At 45.5% G+C, this 17,024-nt stretch overlaps 1 protein-coding gene and 1 long non-coding RNA gene across 2 annotated transcripts in view; one reads left to right on the top strand and one right to left on the bottom strand.

Moving 5' to 3' along the window:
- Positions 1-17,024, top strand: part of SLC16A10 (solute carrier family 16 member 10) — a 110,780-nt gene that overhangs the window by 87,266 nt on the left and 6,490 nt on the right. Inside the window, exon 4 of the mRNA XM_052645772.1 lies at positions 12,156-12,299. Coding sequence (XP_052501732.1) covers positions 12,156-12,299 — 144 coding nt within the window. The remainder of the gene's footprint in view (positions 1-12,155; positions 12,300-17,024) is intronic.
- The window catches only part of LOC128053274 (uncharacterized), a 29,129-nt gene continuing 26,809 nt past the window's right edge, over positions 14,705-17,024 (bottom strand). Inside the window, exons 2-3 of the long non-coding RNA XR_008199912.1 lie at positions 15,508-15,709; positions 14,705-15,005 (exon numbers count right to left, since the gene is read on the bottom strand). This is a non-coding gene — a long non-coding RNA (uncharacterized LOC128053274). The remainder of the gene's footprint in view (positions 15,006-15,507; positions 15,710-17,024) is intronic.

The following is a 17,024-nucleotide window of genomic DNA, read 5'->3' as shown; positions in this document are numbered from 1 at the left end:
TTTTCTTTGAAGGCAGTAAAATGAGGTGGAAGGTGATGGTGGGACATAACCTCAGTTTGTAAAGTCGGCGACGACCTCTTTGAGGAGGTGCTAGTAGGCGCATTCTCTGGGTGAAGGGCAGCAGTAGGTATTCAGAAGACAGAAAAATGAGATGGCTTCCTGCTGCCCATAGAAGCCTGTGGCTTGGAAATTCTCTAGTTTCTGTCTTTAAGGCCGGCCAACAGTCAATGAATTTTTTCATTCAACTTATTTTTATCTGATGTATTATATTAAAATCTGCATGTTAGAAATGAAAAATTCTTGCACAGGACCCAAGCATTGCTTTTTCTGCAGATACTTCATTCACTACTTACATCTTCTAACTGCAGTCCCTCAGTTCTCCTGTGGTTATTACATGAGTGAGTAGATACCCTCTCACCATCACTTTATCACCACTTTTTTCAGATTTTTTTCAGTGGTGTCTGTGCTTTTCTTGCTTTTCTAACCTTGCATTTATTTCCCTGCAGATCTCACCATCTGCTGCAATTTGACTACTCAGGTTAGTGAAAATTTGCCCGTTTACCAGTTTTGTGCCTTAGGCAGTATTCACCAGCATTCTCCTACTTGAGATGAATAAGGATCCTTACTTCTCTGGCTACTTGTGACTCATTAATGGTGAAGTTCCATATCTATAGGACAGTTTCATCCAAAAAAAGCTAGCTGGTTTTTTGAGTATTTTTTTTCTTCTGAATTGTAGTACACTAGTATAGGATCCGGAGAAGGTAGTGGCACCCCACTCCAGTACTCTTGCCTGGAAAATCCCATGGACAGAGGAGCCTGGTGGGGCAGTCCATGGGGTCGCTAAGAGTCGGACACAGTGAGCAACTTCACTTTCACTTTTCACTTTCATGCACTGCAGAAGGAAATGGCAACCCACTCCAGTGTTCTTGCCTGGAGAATCCCAGGGACAGGGGAGCCTGGTGGGCTGCTGTCTATGGGGTTGCACAGAGTCGGACATGACTGAAGCGACTTAGCAGCAGCAGCAGCAGTATAGGAACATGATAGGAAGACAATACATAATTAATATATAAGAAATCTAGAAAACGAATCATTTACAGATAAATGAAAACAGAGCTGCTGCTTTTAGTAAGGTAGAGTAAGCTTGTCATGTCTTCCAAATTATATTTCTGTTCAGTTCAGTTCAGTCGCTCAGTCGTGTCCGACTCTTTGCGACCCCATGAATCGCAGCATGCCAGGCCTCCCTGTCCATCACCAACTCCCGGAGTTCTTAATTAGCCAAAAATAATATGTACTTACAAACAATAATATGTATTTACAAATAATTCAACATTAGTTTTTAGAAGTGATGGATGGTTTATTCAGGCATGAAAATTATCCCTAGAATGTGGACCCCATACTGCTGAAAGATTTAAGATTTGTGGTGGAGAAAGAAATTCTCAAACATTTAAGAGTATCTGATTTTACGTTAAGTTGGACCGCAGCAGTAGTGTGTTTTGGTTAGGCCCTTGTACTGTGTGATGTGTTCAGTGTAAGTATGGGAAAGGCTGGTGAAGACTGTGCATTTATCTAGAACATACACTGGGGTGTTTTGTGTGGGGAGGGTCCTAACACCTCGTGAAATGATAAAGAAGAACCAGGTAAGGCAGGCGGGACAAGGGTAGGGACAGAGCCTCCTCTTCACTGCTGAATCCCAGCCCCCAGCACGCCAATAGTTTTGACCAGTTTGAGGCTGAGCTTATAGGTTGGTTGACTTGCTGGAGTATGACGTCTAGTGCTAACTTCCCTACTCCTGACAGTTTTTCCATTCTAATTGTGCTTTGTGTTCTTCAACTCTTGTGGAGAGGAGTTAATTGGTTTTGAGACTTTCTCTGATCACACATGTGTAATTAGTGACAAGGTGTCATTTAAACCTTAAATAATAGAAATAAAAGTATGTTTATCTAGACTAGTGTCGATGTGGAGTAATTTAAAGATATGGAAATGGGTGGCTAGAGGTACATAGTCAGTATATAGTTGGCCCTGCTAAGGTGGAATACCCTCTCTCATACCTTGTACCATGTGCTTCCAGGAGAATGGGATGTCTGAGTGGACCTCCACCACAGAGACTAGCAGATTCTGCCGCAGCCTCGTGACCCCTGCACACATCTGTAGAATGTAGAGTGCTCCCATGTGTTGATTATTTAATTTATGAAGCGTTGTTAAAACCTCAGCATAAATCGGGTATCCCTGGGTTTGCTCCTGTGAACACGCAGCTTCCTTTTACGTGTCTGACTTCTCGGGAGCTGTCCTAGGGACTTCTCACAGTTCCCTGCTGGTGTCTGCTGGCTCCTGGTCTCAAGCTTTCGGGGCTGCCCTGAGTCCTGGAGTCGGGGTGCCCAGTCCTGGGGTCCCTGTCCCGCATCTTCCTCGTGAGGTGCTTTCTAGGTTCAGGGTCACGTTCGCCTTCACAGCTGCCCTGTCACACATCTAGAGTAGTGTGTCAGACCTGGTGCCTCCTTTTCTCTCCTGAAACCAAATTCCTAGGTCATAAAACCTACCTGTACACATAATTAAAAAAAAATCATTAATGCCCCACTTGTAACATAAAAAGAAAAAAAAAAGTGATTTTTGGATGAAATAATACGTATTTTAAAAGGCAATGTTTGGGATATATGTGACGACACAGAGGAACCTTGAAGGCATTATGCCAAATGGAATAAAGCAGATACAAAGTGTGTGATCTCACTCAGATGAAGCACCTAGGGGAGTCAAACTCAGAGAGATGGAAGTACAGTGAGGGCTCCCATGGACTCTGAGAAGGGGGAAGAGGGGAGAGATTATTTAATGGGTTTGGAGTTTCAGTTTGAGAAAGTGAAGAAGTTCTGGAGATGGATGGTGGTGATAGTTACATAAGAACCTGAGTGTACTTAATGCCACTGACTGTATACACTTAAAAATGGCTTAAATGGTAAATGTTATGTGATGAAAAAATTTATTAAACTAAAAAAATTGATTGGAAAAAAGGCAGTGTTTGGGCACAACTATATCAGATAAAAATAGCCTCCACAGATTTCCAGAACATCCCTCCAAGGGAGTGAAGCAGTGTGCAGTGTCGACCTGAAACCAAGGAAGTGATGTCCAAGATCCTAGACTCTATAAGGAACAGAGCTCACAATTTCAAAGACTTTTTTATCTGCTCTGCCTAGGCCTTCCAACTGTACAGAGACTGAGAGTCATGCCAGCTGCCTTAATCCAGACCACTGAGGCTTTCTACTTTCTTTATCTATCCTACAGAGGTGTGGTCCTTTTCTTCCTGAACGCTTTAAAATCACAAGACAGGACAGAACATGGCTAAAATAATGTTAGTCACCACCACTTCTGCCCGACTCTGAAGGAGTCTTATTCTTTAAAGAGGGGTACACAATTGGGATAGACAGTTTCAGGAGTGTGTGAAGGTGACAGCAGTAGAAGGGAGACTGACCTGAGCTTAACCCTATTTTTCTTTTTCTTTTTTGGCCTTCCCACGAGGCATATATAGGGTCTTAATTCCCTGGCCAGGGGTCAGACTGATGCGCACTGCAGTGCAAGTATGGAGTCCTAACCATTGGGCTGCCAAAGAATTCCCTAATCCCAACGATTTTTGATCTTTATTCAGATAACTTTTTAAAAATGTGATGTGATCCTAGGGAGAGAATTTAAGAGATAACTCTTAGAAAAAAGACAAGCTCTATGGTGTGCCTTAGAAAGACTGAAGGAGAAAGGAGGCCAGAAGCCTTTGGGTAAAAGGGTTCTCTAGCCAGCATCACTAGCCTTAAAGAATCCTCATGAGGAGAGGTTAGAAGAAGGTAGAATTTCCATGGAAGGATCAGTCTTTTATCACTTTAAAAGTAAGGGCAAAATCAAGAAGCCAAGTAAGAACTAATAATGCTCCAGGGTCATTATCAAATTACCCAGAATCCTAGTGATTTAAATAATACTTTCTGAAGTTATCCCTTCCTATTTTAAGACGAAGTCTATCTTAAACTTCAGAAATTCAGCCTTAATTGAACTAGCCTTTTGCTGGGTGCATTTGTTCATTTTGGACTGTTTTTCTAAATTCATGCAGTTCAGCTGTTGACTAGAAACTCCATAACCCACACCTGTCTATCTGCATGTACATTCAGCTGATGGGTGATTTTATCACCAGATGAATCCAGGAGTACGTTTAGAAGAGCATGTATCACCTCCTCCCTTAAAAAAAAAAAAAGACAAATGAAAACATGGAAACTCAATGATGCCTCAGAAAAGCATTAACCACAACCAGGGGTCTGCATCTGTGGAGACCTTGCTATTGCTTTGTATCTTCAAAGTGCTGTCCTGAAGCATTAGGCAGCCATGCAGGCATGCTAGGGACCCCAGCGGAGCCTTCCTGAGCCATCCCGGCCAGAGTAGAGGCAGTCTACGTCCTTCAGAGATGGGCCAGGTCTTAACAGTTCACAGTCCACTGTGTTCATCCAACCTAGCCAGGAACCAGGGGTCTGAGGGAGTGGTGACCTTGGTGTGCCAAGAATGAGCCTCCAAGAAAGCTGTTCAGAATCATATTTGGATTTGGGTGGAATGAATACACATTAAATCAACAGATTAAACATCTTTCATAGTTCAAGAAGGACAAGAATAATTTTTGATAATTTGAGAACTATCTGGCATGGATATTATTGTCAGGGTCACTAATAACTTCAAGTTATGTAAAAACCCTAGTGATTTATTTTTTAAGATTAAGTTCATTTTAACTTCTATAATTTAGGATTATTTGAAAGAAAGTGAAGTCGCTCAGTCGTGTCCGACTCTTTGCTACCCCATGGAGTATAGCCCACCAGGCTCCTCTGCCCATGGGATTTTCCAGGCAAGAATACTGGAGTGGGTTGCCATTTCCTTCAGCCAGGGGATCTTCCCAACCCAGGGATCGAACCCAGCTCTCCTGCATTGCAGGCAGATGCTTTAACCTCTGAGCTACCAGGGAAGCATCTAAATCCAGATTGGTTTTGACAGATAATTCCTCTGAAACATTTTGCCAAATCTCATCTAAACAATACTGTGTCAAGGATGAACTTTGTTTAAATCAAAGGAAAATTATTTTTGGAAAAAACAAACAGAGAAAAATTATCGGGTCTTAAGAATTTTTAGAGTTAGAAAATGTTTTCCAAATCAGGGGTTTCCAAGCCATCAGCTCCCTTCCTTCCTTTAGAACTCGTCTTTTTCTCCCCCTTAGTGGCTGTTAAATAAGTTCCTGGAAACTCTTCCCTTTCTCAGTCTTGACTTTTATGTGTCTTAGTAGTGCCATGTGTGATTACCGGCACCATGGAAACCCATCTCAATGAAATGGAAAGACTGGCCGTTTAAAAAAACAAACAGAGCCAGCTGCCCATGCCTCCTAGAGTGCTGGCAGGCCAAAGGTCTGCCCTCCACTGGGTTAGCTGCTGGGGAGGCAGGCAGTACCCATGCCACGCTTTAATCGCAACAGGAATCTTATTAGAGACAGTGGGCTGCCTAAGATATTAGTCCTTAAAAATGTTGGCAGGCAAGGAGATTCTGTGTTTTCACTTCAAGTACATCTTAGAGCTGTTTTACTTCAAAGCACAGTTGATCAGATTTAACATGTTAAAATGATATTTTGAGGCTGTCCTAATCAGCACTTGTCTTAATGGTTGTAAAGTCCTATTTCAATATTAAATGATGTAAAGGGATTAATTTTATGTACCCAAATCTGTAGGCTTAGTTTTCTGCTATCTGTAGTCACCTCACTGGACTTGCTGGTGTACTGTACTCATGTAAAACTTTCTCAGGGAATGCCCTGCAGTGCTGACTTACTTTCTTAGCAAAAACAAAGATGGAGAAAACACAATTATTGTAAAAAAGAAAGAAAAAAACAAACCAAACCCTCAGTCCATTCAGATTTCTGTTCGTCGTTCTTTGAAGTCAAAGGGTAGTATGAAGTTTTGATTTGCAACAAAATCTGAGATTATCCATTAACTACTCTAGCAGCCTTCTACTGCCTTTCAGATGTACATGCAATTTTTAAAGGGACCAGGCTTTTTCTTCGTGTTTGCCTTTAAAAAAAAAGTATATTTATATTTAAGTAGAATACACTTAAATACTCCATCTTAAAGAGTTATGGAGTAGCTTTTCGGGTGTTGAAAGGATGTGTTCTTAGAAATTAAATTGCATGCAAGGAAGAAGCAACAAGCTGAACCTGCTAACCTCAGGTTAGAAGAGATTAGCTTGCTCAGGAAGAGCAAGAGGACAGAAGTGCTCGGAACTCAGAATCCCTGTGGGGAAGGAGGAAGCTGGGGAAATTCTGAGTTCCACAGCCCCTGAAAATACGGTGCAGCATTTATTATCCCGTTTTTGAAGGTACCGTGTAAATGTAAACGACACAGGTCCCTTGTCCCCACCAGAAGGAGTGCAGCAGGACTGCCTGTTGTCTGCCTCCTCCTCAGCTTGACGGTGTGGATCTGACGAGGGCAGAGGATCGGGGATTGAGATGCCCACAGACAAGGACAGGTAATGACTGCTGCCTGGAATCTGTTCTCTCCCAAAGGGCATAGTAACTGCAACAACAGTGGGTGATAAACAGGGTTTTGTTTTTCCCCTCCGTTCTGCAGAGGCGGTGGTTCCATTAGCCCCATAGCCTGCAGTCCTCTCCTGGGCCTGCTTTTACCCTGCTTTCCTGGCCTTCCTGAAACACTGCCTTTGTTAGCACTTGCTACTTAAGTCAGTCAGCTGTTACTACAAGTCTGCTGTCAGAAATAAAGTTGTTTTTGTTTTACGTCTTCAGTAGTTTTCCTCCTTTAACTGCTATCCCCTAATGATACATAATTTAACTTATATGTACCAAAGTTTTATCTTTTTGTAATAAATTATGTAAAAGATATTAAATGAAGACCACCCATCCCCTTAAAATGGTGCTGGTGGAGGGGAGGACAGTGAGCCTAATAACTATTTATCACATGGCCAGATAACACGCAATCTTAGAAAGCAGTACTGTAGGTGATTATTGGACTTTTCCTTTTTTTCCCCACACTGCCAGCCTTGTGGGATCTTACTAATAGTTCCCCAACCACATATCTAACGCAGGCGCTCAGCACCAAGTCCTAACCACTGGACTGCCAGGGAATTCCCTAGTTATTGCATCTTTTGGACCAGTGAGCTCCTTGTTTTGCTGCCACATAGCGTCACTGGATTTCAGGGGCTTCCGTAGATAAAGTGAGTTGAGGTTCCCTTCTGTTGGGCCATCTTCTGTCGTGAAACAATTCGTCAAGGAGAAGCTTGAGTTTCTAGTGCACTGCGTCAGCTGTGTTGGAGCTGGTTTCACACGATGGCTGCCTGCTGAGCTTCCTGCACAGTTGACTCTCTGAGCCAGAAGACTCAGCCTGGCTTCTCAGTGACGTCCCAGTGTCTGTAACTGTGGCTCCTCTGTCGGGAAGAGGTGAGAGGGGGAGAAGCCAGGCTGAGGCCAACGCCGTGCGAGGGTCACTTTCTTAGGCACTGGCTCTGGGCTCTAGCGAGTGGGGAGGAACTTTTCCTTTCACTTGGCCGATGAGAATAGTGTCCTCCATGGAGAGAGGCTGAATTGCCCTGTACTTGAAGTGGGGATGGATAGGAGGGAAGGGGGTAAACCGTGAGCTCGCGTGTCTTGTTCCCTTCTTTCACCCGTGGATAAGGAGTGAGAAGCTAGGATGGGATTTAAGTTCTTGGTTATCTTTGGATAACAAAACAAAAAGAGGGTTTCACCCAGTCCAGAAATGGCTTCTGTGACTGATGAAGTTCGGTTGTTGCTGGAATGATGGAAAATGTTGCAAGAGCAGGCAGCACCCAGGCTCTGGTCATCCCTGAGAGGTGCGCAGCCCTGGAGTAAACATGTCAGAATAGAAACAGAAGACGAGTCCCTGCCCTAAAGGCACTTCCACATTTGGATAAAGTCGGTCTTAAAACCACTGTTCTAAAAATGATGTTATCCCCTGTTGAAGTGAAGTGTTAGTCACTCAGTTGTGTCCGACTCTTTGGGACCCCATGGACTATAGCCTGCCAGGCTTCTCTGTCCGTGAAATTCTCCAGGCAGGAATACTGGAGTGGGTTGTCACGCCCTCCTCCAGGGGATCTTTCTGACCCAGGGATCAAACCCAGGTCTCTAGCATTGCAGGCGGAAGCCACTGGCGAAGCCCATCCCTGTGTAGGTAATGGCTTCTAATAAGAGCTTTGTATTAGTTTAAATAAGTTAGGTTAAATATGGGAACATCTGGTCAACATTTTCATGTCCCTACCCATGTGACTTTCATTGGAAATACCAGTTTTGCCAGTTCTTGTGCCTTCTGCTAAACTCAACTGTGTGCCAGTCTCCAGAGGATGAAGAATGGGTGGGGATTCCGGGAATAGTTGCAGCAGTAGTGGGGGGCCCAGGCTGGTAGAATACACCAGCTCTCCCGCGGGCTATTTCCTCAATGTGGAAGGATCTGTCGGACCAATAGATGCCGCCTCCCCACATGCTGTTCTCCAGCTCCCTACTTCCTGCCCAAACAAAACCAAAAGACAAAATAAACCACAGCTTAACTTTGAAAGTTTTGGCTGAGGGTAGGAAAGGAGGTATTAGAAGCTGAAGTTCTTGCTTTATTTCAAGAACAATAACAAAATTCAATGAAATAAGGCCCGTTATAGCTGAAGAAGTAAGTTTCCACTTAAGCATAATTTGAATTTACCAAATTTACCATTATTTCGCGAGACCCCCCAGACATTTATCCTCATTATTCCTTTTAAGGATTACAAAGTGAGAGCAGGGGGAGGAAAAATAAACCACTAATAAAGGATGATAGTTTGGCAGGCATGTGTTCCTAGTTTCATCAGAAGAATGACTGGCATATTCAGTCTGGCTTGAATACTATAGAGTGTCTCTGAAAAAATTATACTAGAGCCTTTGAGTGATTCCTAAAGTGGATTAATAAATGAGAGTCTGAATTCAGATTCCAAATAAAGCTGATGAATTCCCGTAATTATATCTCACCTGCCTCAGATCAGGTTATTCATTTTTTTCAGAACTGAGCTGGAATCCATCTCTGATAAGGACCTGGAGGAATTTGCCAGTTTGAAGTCACTTTTATCAACAGCTGTTTTATCTTTGTGTCCACAAGGGAATTTCTTAGACCAGCATTCTTCAATAGAAATATAATGCAAGACACATGTCATTTAAATTTTTCTTGTCGTATTTTTAGAAGTTAAAAAAATAGAAAAAAGACCTCAGAAATGACATGTTTTCATAATATATTTTATTTAGCCAATATAGCCAAAGTATTATTCCAACAAAGAACTGGTATTTTGAAATTATTGAGATAGTTTACATTTTTTTTCCACTAAGGTTTCTAAATTTTCTGTGTGTTTTACACTTAAAGCACATCTCAGTTCAAATTAGCCACATTTCTGATGTGGGTGCATGAGGCGGCAGCTGGAGGTGAGGCTTCATCTGACAAACCAGGAGTCTGAGCGTTACCCTGAAGGCTGCAAGGCCACAGTGGTGGAGCAGTGTTTTTTAAAATGTTGAACTTCATCTGGTGGTCTCAGGGAATGCAGGTTAGAAATTTAGGAGTGAGGGCTCTGGCCCGTGGCACGTTCAAGCGGGTGCAGGGATCCAGGGGAGGAGTGATCGCCCAAAGTAAAAACAGTGTGGGGAGCGTGGACCAGGGGAGGCTGTCTGAGAGGTTTGGGAGGACAGATCATGGGAACTGGATGGTGGCTACTGGATTTGAGGGGAGGGGAGTGGTCTAGGATGGTCGTCCAGTTTTTACCTGGGTGGCTGGGTCAACAGCAGTGGTGGTGGCTGAAAGGGAAGGAGGAAGGTTGTGAGCCTGCCAGGCTCCTCTGTCCATGGGATTCTCCAGGCAAGAATGCTGTGCCCTCCTCCAGGGGATCTTTCTGACCCAGGGGTCGAGCCCAGGTCTCTTCCTGTCTCCTGCATTGGTAGGCAAGTTCTTTACCACTAGCGCCACCTATGACGCCAGAAGGGCTGGGGAAGGCACTCAGTACTTAAGGTGCCCATGAAGGCTAGGCAGAAACCCAAAGGGGATGTAAGGGCTAGGTAATCAAAGACAGCTTTATAGAAAAGGCGGGACTTGGGCAGAGTCTTGGAGAACCAGGAGAAGCAGCAGCAGAAATGCAGACAGATGAGAAGGTGTTGGACGTGTCTCAGTGACACCGTGATTAAACCTTCCTGCGGGGCCAGATGAGATCAAAGCTGTAGACGTGTTGTGTTTGGCACACATGGGGTTGGATCACACAGTGTTCTAAATTTAAGATAGATGCCAACATTTCCACACAAAAAATCCAGATTTCTGACTTTTCTTTAAAAGGCAGCCAGGAGGTTGATTTGGCAGCGCAGGAGGTGCTATATGGTAATGATGGGACAGAGTGTACGCGGCCCCTCTCCAGCAAGTCTCTTTTATTCCTTTCTGCTGTTTACCTGAATCTTGTAGACACTTGAGTTTTCTGAGTCAAGGATTGGTAGGTAGCATAGTTATAGAGGTGGATCAGTGACAGATTATGGAGGGCTTTTCATACCAAAGTAAGGAGTATAAAGGTAGTCAGCTGATGTATGGGGGACTGATGAGACTGAAGCCGTGTTTAGGAGAGTTGCTCTGTTCTGGCTGTTGGGCATTTATTTATTTGGCTGCGCCAGGTCTTAACCTGTGGCATGCGGTATCTTCATGTGGGATAGGTCCCTGTGTAGCATGTGGAATCTAGTTCCCTGGCCAGGGATCGAACCTGGGCCCCCTGCGTTGGGAACACAGCATCTTAGCCACTGACCATCTCCTTGGAGAGTTATCCTGGACCACTGTGAAAATACAAAAGTGAGGGAGAACAGTTAACCAGTTTTGAAAGGGAAAGGAGAGATGTGATGGTGCTGGTTACCCACGTAGGCCTAAAACTGCAAAATGGAGGTCTTCTCAGGCAGTGTCGTCCAGAAGGGCTGCAAGTGCCGCAAGCAGGCCATCTGGGCCAGCGTGCTTTCTGGGAAACCGGCTTTGCAGGCTGTCAGAATTCAGGCCAGTGTTTGGTGTAGGGGACAGTGAGTCTGATTGTTTGAAACAACTGTTTGATATCATCGCTCTGTGATTGCAGAGAAAGCAGTGGAAGTACAGACACGCCTTTTCTCCTTGCCATGAGCACAGACAGGTGAGCGTGAGAAAGTGGTGGTGCTGCGCAAGGAGCGGGACGCGTGGGACTCGGGGCTGTGGGATCAAAGCTTGTGTTAGACAGTGGGTGCGAGCCACGGGCTCTGTATAGCTCCCAGTGTAGCGCCTGCTGGTCACACTCCTTCTCAAACAGTCGGTTGTAGGTCGGCAGTCACTGTTCTAAGTAGACTGTACATGGAGGGCAGGCTTCTTTAGCAAGAAGGCTAAAATTAATGTCACTCTTAACTGTGAGTCAGGCCCTAAGTTCTTTACATAGATATTTTATTTAATCCTTACAAGCACCTTCTTGAAGTACTAGTGCTGTCTCCATTTTACAGACAAGGAAGCTGAGGCCCTAGAGGTTAAGAACTTGACTAAGGTCATAGGGCTAACAAGGGATGGAAACAGGACTTAAATGCAGACAGTCTCTCATGCCTTTCTTTTAACCGCTGTGTTAAGCCGCTCCTGTAGTTCTGTCTGTTCTAATGCCACACAAATAGGCAGATCCTCAGATAGAGAAGCCTTATGCCTTTGTCCTGGAAGCTCCAGTGTAACTTACTTCAGTTTGGGTTAGGTCCTCCTAGAAGAGATGAGACTCCAGAATCGAGCCTTCAAACCGGCTTTCAGGGGAGCAGATGATGGGCCGGGTCCTTGGGTGACCTTGTGGTGTGGTGTGTTCAAAGGTCTCTTCTCTTCCTTTAGCTCATGGCCCAGTGATAACTGATAAAGGGTGTGCTGGTTACCTTCTATTAAAAATGTTTTTAAAGCCCTCTTATAAAAATTCTTATTTATACAAGCTAAACCACGTTGCGTTTTCCTCGGGTGTTCTCATGAAAAATTATCGTAGACAAATTTTTATAAAAATTTGACTTTGGAAAGAGAGTCTATTACATGTACAAAAAAAGGCATTTGTACAAAGCCTCAAAACTTGCCAAGTTTCCCTACCGCATTTCATGTGGCTTCTTTCTCTTTGGCCTACAGATGAAACATGTGAATGAAAAGTTTCAGGATGAGAAGAATAAAGAGGTGGTTCTTATGTGCATCGGCATCACTTCAGGAGTCGGACGGCTGCTCTTCGGCCGGATCGCGGACTATGTGCCTGGAGTGAAGAAAATTTATCTCCAGGTACTTTGTTTTTTTTTTAAACATCTTGTACTATGTAAAGTCTAAAACCTCATTGATGAACCTCCCATGTACCCATCCCACAGTGTCGAGCATTATTGCATGGATTTCCAAGGGAGCTAAGAAGTATAGGGAAATGCCTTCAGGTCAGCCTCTGCAAGTGGAGATGGGCTTGTGGTGTTGCTTTTTCTTTTTTTTCTATTCTGCTGTGCTGGGTCTTCTTGGTTGTGTGAGGTCTGCTCTTTGTTGAGGTGTGCAGGCTTCTCGTTGCGGCGATGTCTCGTCACGGAGCACAGGCTCTGGGGTGTGTGGCTTCAGAGGCTGAGGCATGTGGGCTCAGTGGTGGTGGTTCCCAGGCTCTCGAGCGCGGGCTCAATAGAAGTTGCTCTGTGGCATGTGTGATCTTCCTGGACCAGGGATTGAACCTGTCCCCTCTGCGTTGTCAAGTGGATTCTTTACCACTGAGGCCCCAGGGAAGCCCTTACAGGGACTTCCTTAATAAGCCTTTCTTCCTCTAGCAAATTTATCCTTGTCACATAATGGCTCATATATGTACTTATTTACTTAAATTATTCTGTAAACGTGAGAACTATTTTCTAGACCTTTTAACAAGCAGCTTTTAAAGGGCAAAATCAGTTATGAGGTCTGGGTTTTTTCTTTGGCTGTGCTGCACGGCATGTGGGATCTTAGTTCCCCGACCAGGGGTTGAACCAGTGCTCCGGTTTGCAGAGGGCACTCCGAGTCTTGACCACTGGACTGCCAGGGTAGTCCAGAGTTTGGGGTTTTCAACATGAGAAATTGGCGAACAAACAATATTCTTTGTTCTGTCATGGAACTGCACCAAACCAGAATGGTTCTCTATCTTTTGCTTTTTCTAAGAATGCGTTATTTTTGACGTAGTTCTCATGGTCATGTGCCTTTTGCAGTACCCTGTGAAATTCAGGGATGTGCATGTCTTTTGAGTGTCTTCACTGCAGATTGCCTTCTGGGTGTTGTGGGCTGTGCTGTCCCGAGACCATACCGTTGTTCACTTTACAAGTATTTAAGTGACTCCTCCACGCCCGGTACTGTGCTAAATGCTACAGATGAAACACCATCTGTGTGCTCTGTGACGAACGGTCTCTGGGCGAGACAGATAAAGCCGTGTTGCAGCACAGTGGAATAACGGGGCTAGGCGGGCCACAGAAACACAGGCACGAAGCAGCTGAATCACTAGAGGAGGTCTGAGCAGGCCCCCCTGGCTGGCGGACTGTTGAGAGGTGACAGTTAGACAAGGACAACAGAGGAGAGAGCTGCAAGCAGAGCAAGCCACGTGGGCGAGGAGATGGAGAGGCGGCGTTGCGTGCTGTGCCCAGGAGACAGCGTGTGAGCGGACCAGAGGGAGAATCGTAGGTTGGCTGGCTGGCGCATAGGCAGGAGTCAGCGTGGGAAGGGCCTTTGTGAGCACAGAAGAGGCTGAGCTCGGTCCTGAATCTGCCAGGAGCCATTAAGGATTTTTAATGCGAGGCGTGACAAGAGTTGTATTTTATAAAGCTTAACCTAGCAGCTGTGAAGGGTGAGTACAGAGGAGGCGGGGCCAGGGTTCATCCAGCCACAAAAGGCAACATACTGTGTGGTTCCCTGTACACCTGGTGTCCAGAATTGGCTGATCCAGGGACAGAAAGTGTAGATCAGTGGTTGCTGGTGGCTGAGCGAAGGAGGGTCTGGGGAGTAACTGCTACTGGCTGTGGGGTTTCTTCTGGGGTGATGTAAATATTCTAAAACTACACAGTAGTTTGTGACGGTCAGTGAACCAAGTGCGCCTTTCCTCCTTGCCCTGCCCTTCAAGGTGCGTGCTACCACACTTACAGATGCGAACTCGGGGGGACAGAGGCTGCCTCACTGTGGGTATCTCTATAGGTCTAGGCGGTCAGCGCAGTAAGGAGTCTGGTCACATAGCCGGAAGGCTGGGAGAGTACTACCTTTGAAAGTAGTTCTGTTACGATCATTCCTCTTTTTATTAACACCTTAACTGTGGGTATCTCTGTCGAGTGTTTAACAGAACAGTCTTGTTCTCAAGTGTCAAGGGAGCCCTCTAGTGGACATTTGTTGCCTTACAGCCTTTCGGCTTCCTTTCATTTATTAAAAGAGAGGACAGGGAGGCCTGGCGTGCTGCAATTCATGGGGTCGCAGAGTCGAACACGACTGAGCGACTAAACTGAACTGTGCCCCAAGCACCAGCCCCAACCCTGGTGGGTAATACAAACATGATACAGACATTGTCCTTGATTTCCCAGAGCAAGACCTGAGGCAGGGAAAAGCTGGGGGTGATTGGGAACTCAAGAAGACAGGGAGAGTGGCCTGGGAAGAGGTTGGAAAGAGCAGGGCATGGGGAGAGGAGGGGCCAGATTAAACAGAGCCTTGGAATACACAGTGGAGACATTTTACTTTAAGCACAGTAGGCCTTGTTGGAGGATGATGTGATCTTGCATTCTGAAGTCGGCGTGGTTGCTCCGTGTGTGGAGGATTGAAGACTGCGAGGGAAGCGGGAGTGCAAGAGGGAGGGAGACCAGGGAGGCGATGATACAGAGTCCAGGTTAGAGAGGATGGAGCCCAGACTGTGGTGACACGATGGGTGAGGTCACGGCGTGTTTTATACATCAGCGCTTTACTCCAAAACAACTTTGACTTTAGAAAGGTTTCCCTTCTAGAGGCGGACAGTCGGGTCACCTACAACGTAACAGGGGGCAGATACGTTCATAGTTCATGTGACTGAGGAAGGAAAACAGCCTGCACTGACTTGGCCCACGTGTGGCCTACAGTTACACAGAAGTGAGTGCAGAATGAGTAGCGTCATTTTGGATGAAAGGTTGGCCACAGCCTGGCTGCTTTTAAGCCGCATCTAGTTTTTTTCATCCAGTGTGGCACAGCGAGTGTCACACCTGGTAGTGTGTGCTGAGTCACAGGCGAGGTGGCTGCAGCCCAGAGAGGCCCATGGAGCAGAAGGCTGGCCGTTAGAGTCCTGTGCTGCGGGGAGCCGCCATCAGCCTTCCCCGCTCTCTCCCCTGCCCCAACTCCCGAATGTTGTGTGGTTTTTGATTCTTGGCTCTTCTCTGCTGTGATCAAGTCCAGCTCTGCCTGTCGGCTTATTCCTCCTCCCCTCCCTGTCTCCTTGCCTGGCTGTTTGCCCTCTGGCCCCGCCGTTAAGGGCTGGAATGCTTCTGCAGCTTACCTTCCTCTCCTTCCTTGCGTGGGTGCTGGGTTTTCTCAGACACGCCTGCTTCTTGCTTCTGTTACAGCTCAGCCTTGTCGGGGCAGTTCTCCTCCCTCCCTGTCCCTGTGACACCAGTTCCGAGTGGCTTCCTGGCCTGGGACAGTTTGCAGCATCCCATGTGGTCTGCTTTGAGGGCACAGTCGTCTTGGGTTTGGGGAGGCTGCAGAGCAGAAAAGCACAGACTCTAAAGTGAGATACAGCTTGTCTCCAGATCCTGCAGAGGGCTGTGTGAGGATTCATGGTGACAGCTTATGTAAACTGCCTGCCCAGGGGTAATCACTAGTAAATCCTTGCTTTTGTGAGATTTTAATATTCTGTTGAATACTGAGGCAGATCCTGATTTGAAACCGGTCTCAAGAAAGGAGACCTTGGTTTTTCTGATGTGGGGATTTTTGCTTATAGGTAACAGAGTTTAGGAATATATCTTACACTTTTGCTAAAGAGTTCTGAATTTAAACTTCCAGCAAGGTCTTGGGTAACCGAGTATTTTCAGCCTAACAATTCTGAATACTGAGCGAAGAGGTGATCGAAATGTGTTATATAGAATAATGATGGGTGAAGAGAATCTCTGCAGAGATTCCCGGAGTACTTCACTAGGAGAGGGAAGACTGTGTCCTGGCATCTTCCCGGCCATCTCTCTTAGCTTCACAGGCCTTTCTAGTCACCAGTACATTACTGCAGATTTCTGTTTTTACTGTGTACCTGTTTCAACAGTGTGAATGTTTCACAGGTGTGCAAGTTGTAACTCTAATGAAAAGAATCGAAAGCTTTGGGTTAAGATCACTTTCCCATTGTGTCAGATTGCTCTGTGCCATGCACATACCAAAGTGTGGACATCGTATCCATGTATGTAAGCAGACAAACCTCGATGAGTGTGCACAGGAAAGGTCTGGGAGGACCATCAAATTATTGAGTGGTTATTCCTGACCAGGAGAGTGTGGGTTGAGGGTGGGAGGGGATTGAAGGAAGACTTTCATTTATTACTGTATACATTTTTCTACAGTTTGAATTTTGTCAGGAATATATTCATGAGTTACTTTTGAAATGCAGAATTGTTTTCTGTAATTTAGAAAAACGAAGCACTTTTAGATCCGTCTTCTTCTGGAAGTCACTTCTGCTTGAAGTAGAACGAACGGAGCCGCGTTGCCCAGTTTTGTTGTTGGTGGTGCTGTTTTTGTTCCCTTTTAGTATTTTATATTTTCTGGAAGATACCTTGGGATAAAAGGTATATGCTTTACCAAACATAAGCTACTTCTACAATGGTATCCAGATATTTCGCAGTTCCTCTGCCTGAACAAGGAATCAGAGTATGATTCTCTCTTCTCACCTGGGCTGTGGCACTGGGGCTGGTTCCTCCTCCAGGCAGAAATGGTGGTGTTTATGTGCAGTAGGAAAGCTGAACAGACTTCTGGGTGAAGTACTTCCACAGGACTGCGTGCTTTAGGAGAAGCCGGATGCCCGGCTGTGCCCTAAAC

The sequence above is a fragment of the Budorcas taxicolor genome, chromosome 9 (genome assembly GCF_023091745.1).
Source record: "Budorcas taxicolor isolate Tak-1 chromosome 9, Takin1.1, whole genome shotgun sequence".
NCBI classification, from domain to species: domain Eukaryota; kingdom Metazoa; phylum Chordata; class Mammalia; order Artiodactyla; family Bovidae; genus Budorcas; species Budorcas taxicolor.
This window is presented reverse-complemented; position numbering and strand designations above follow the sequence as displayed.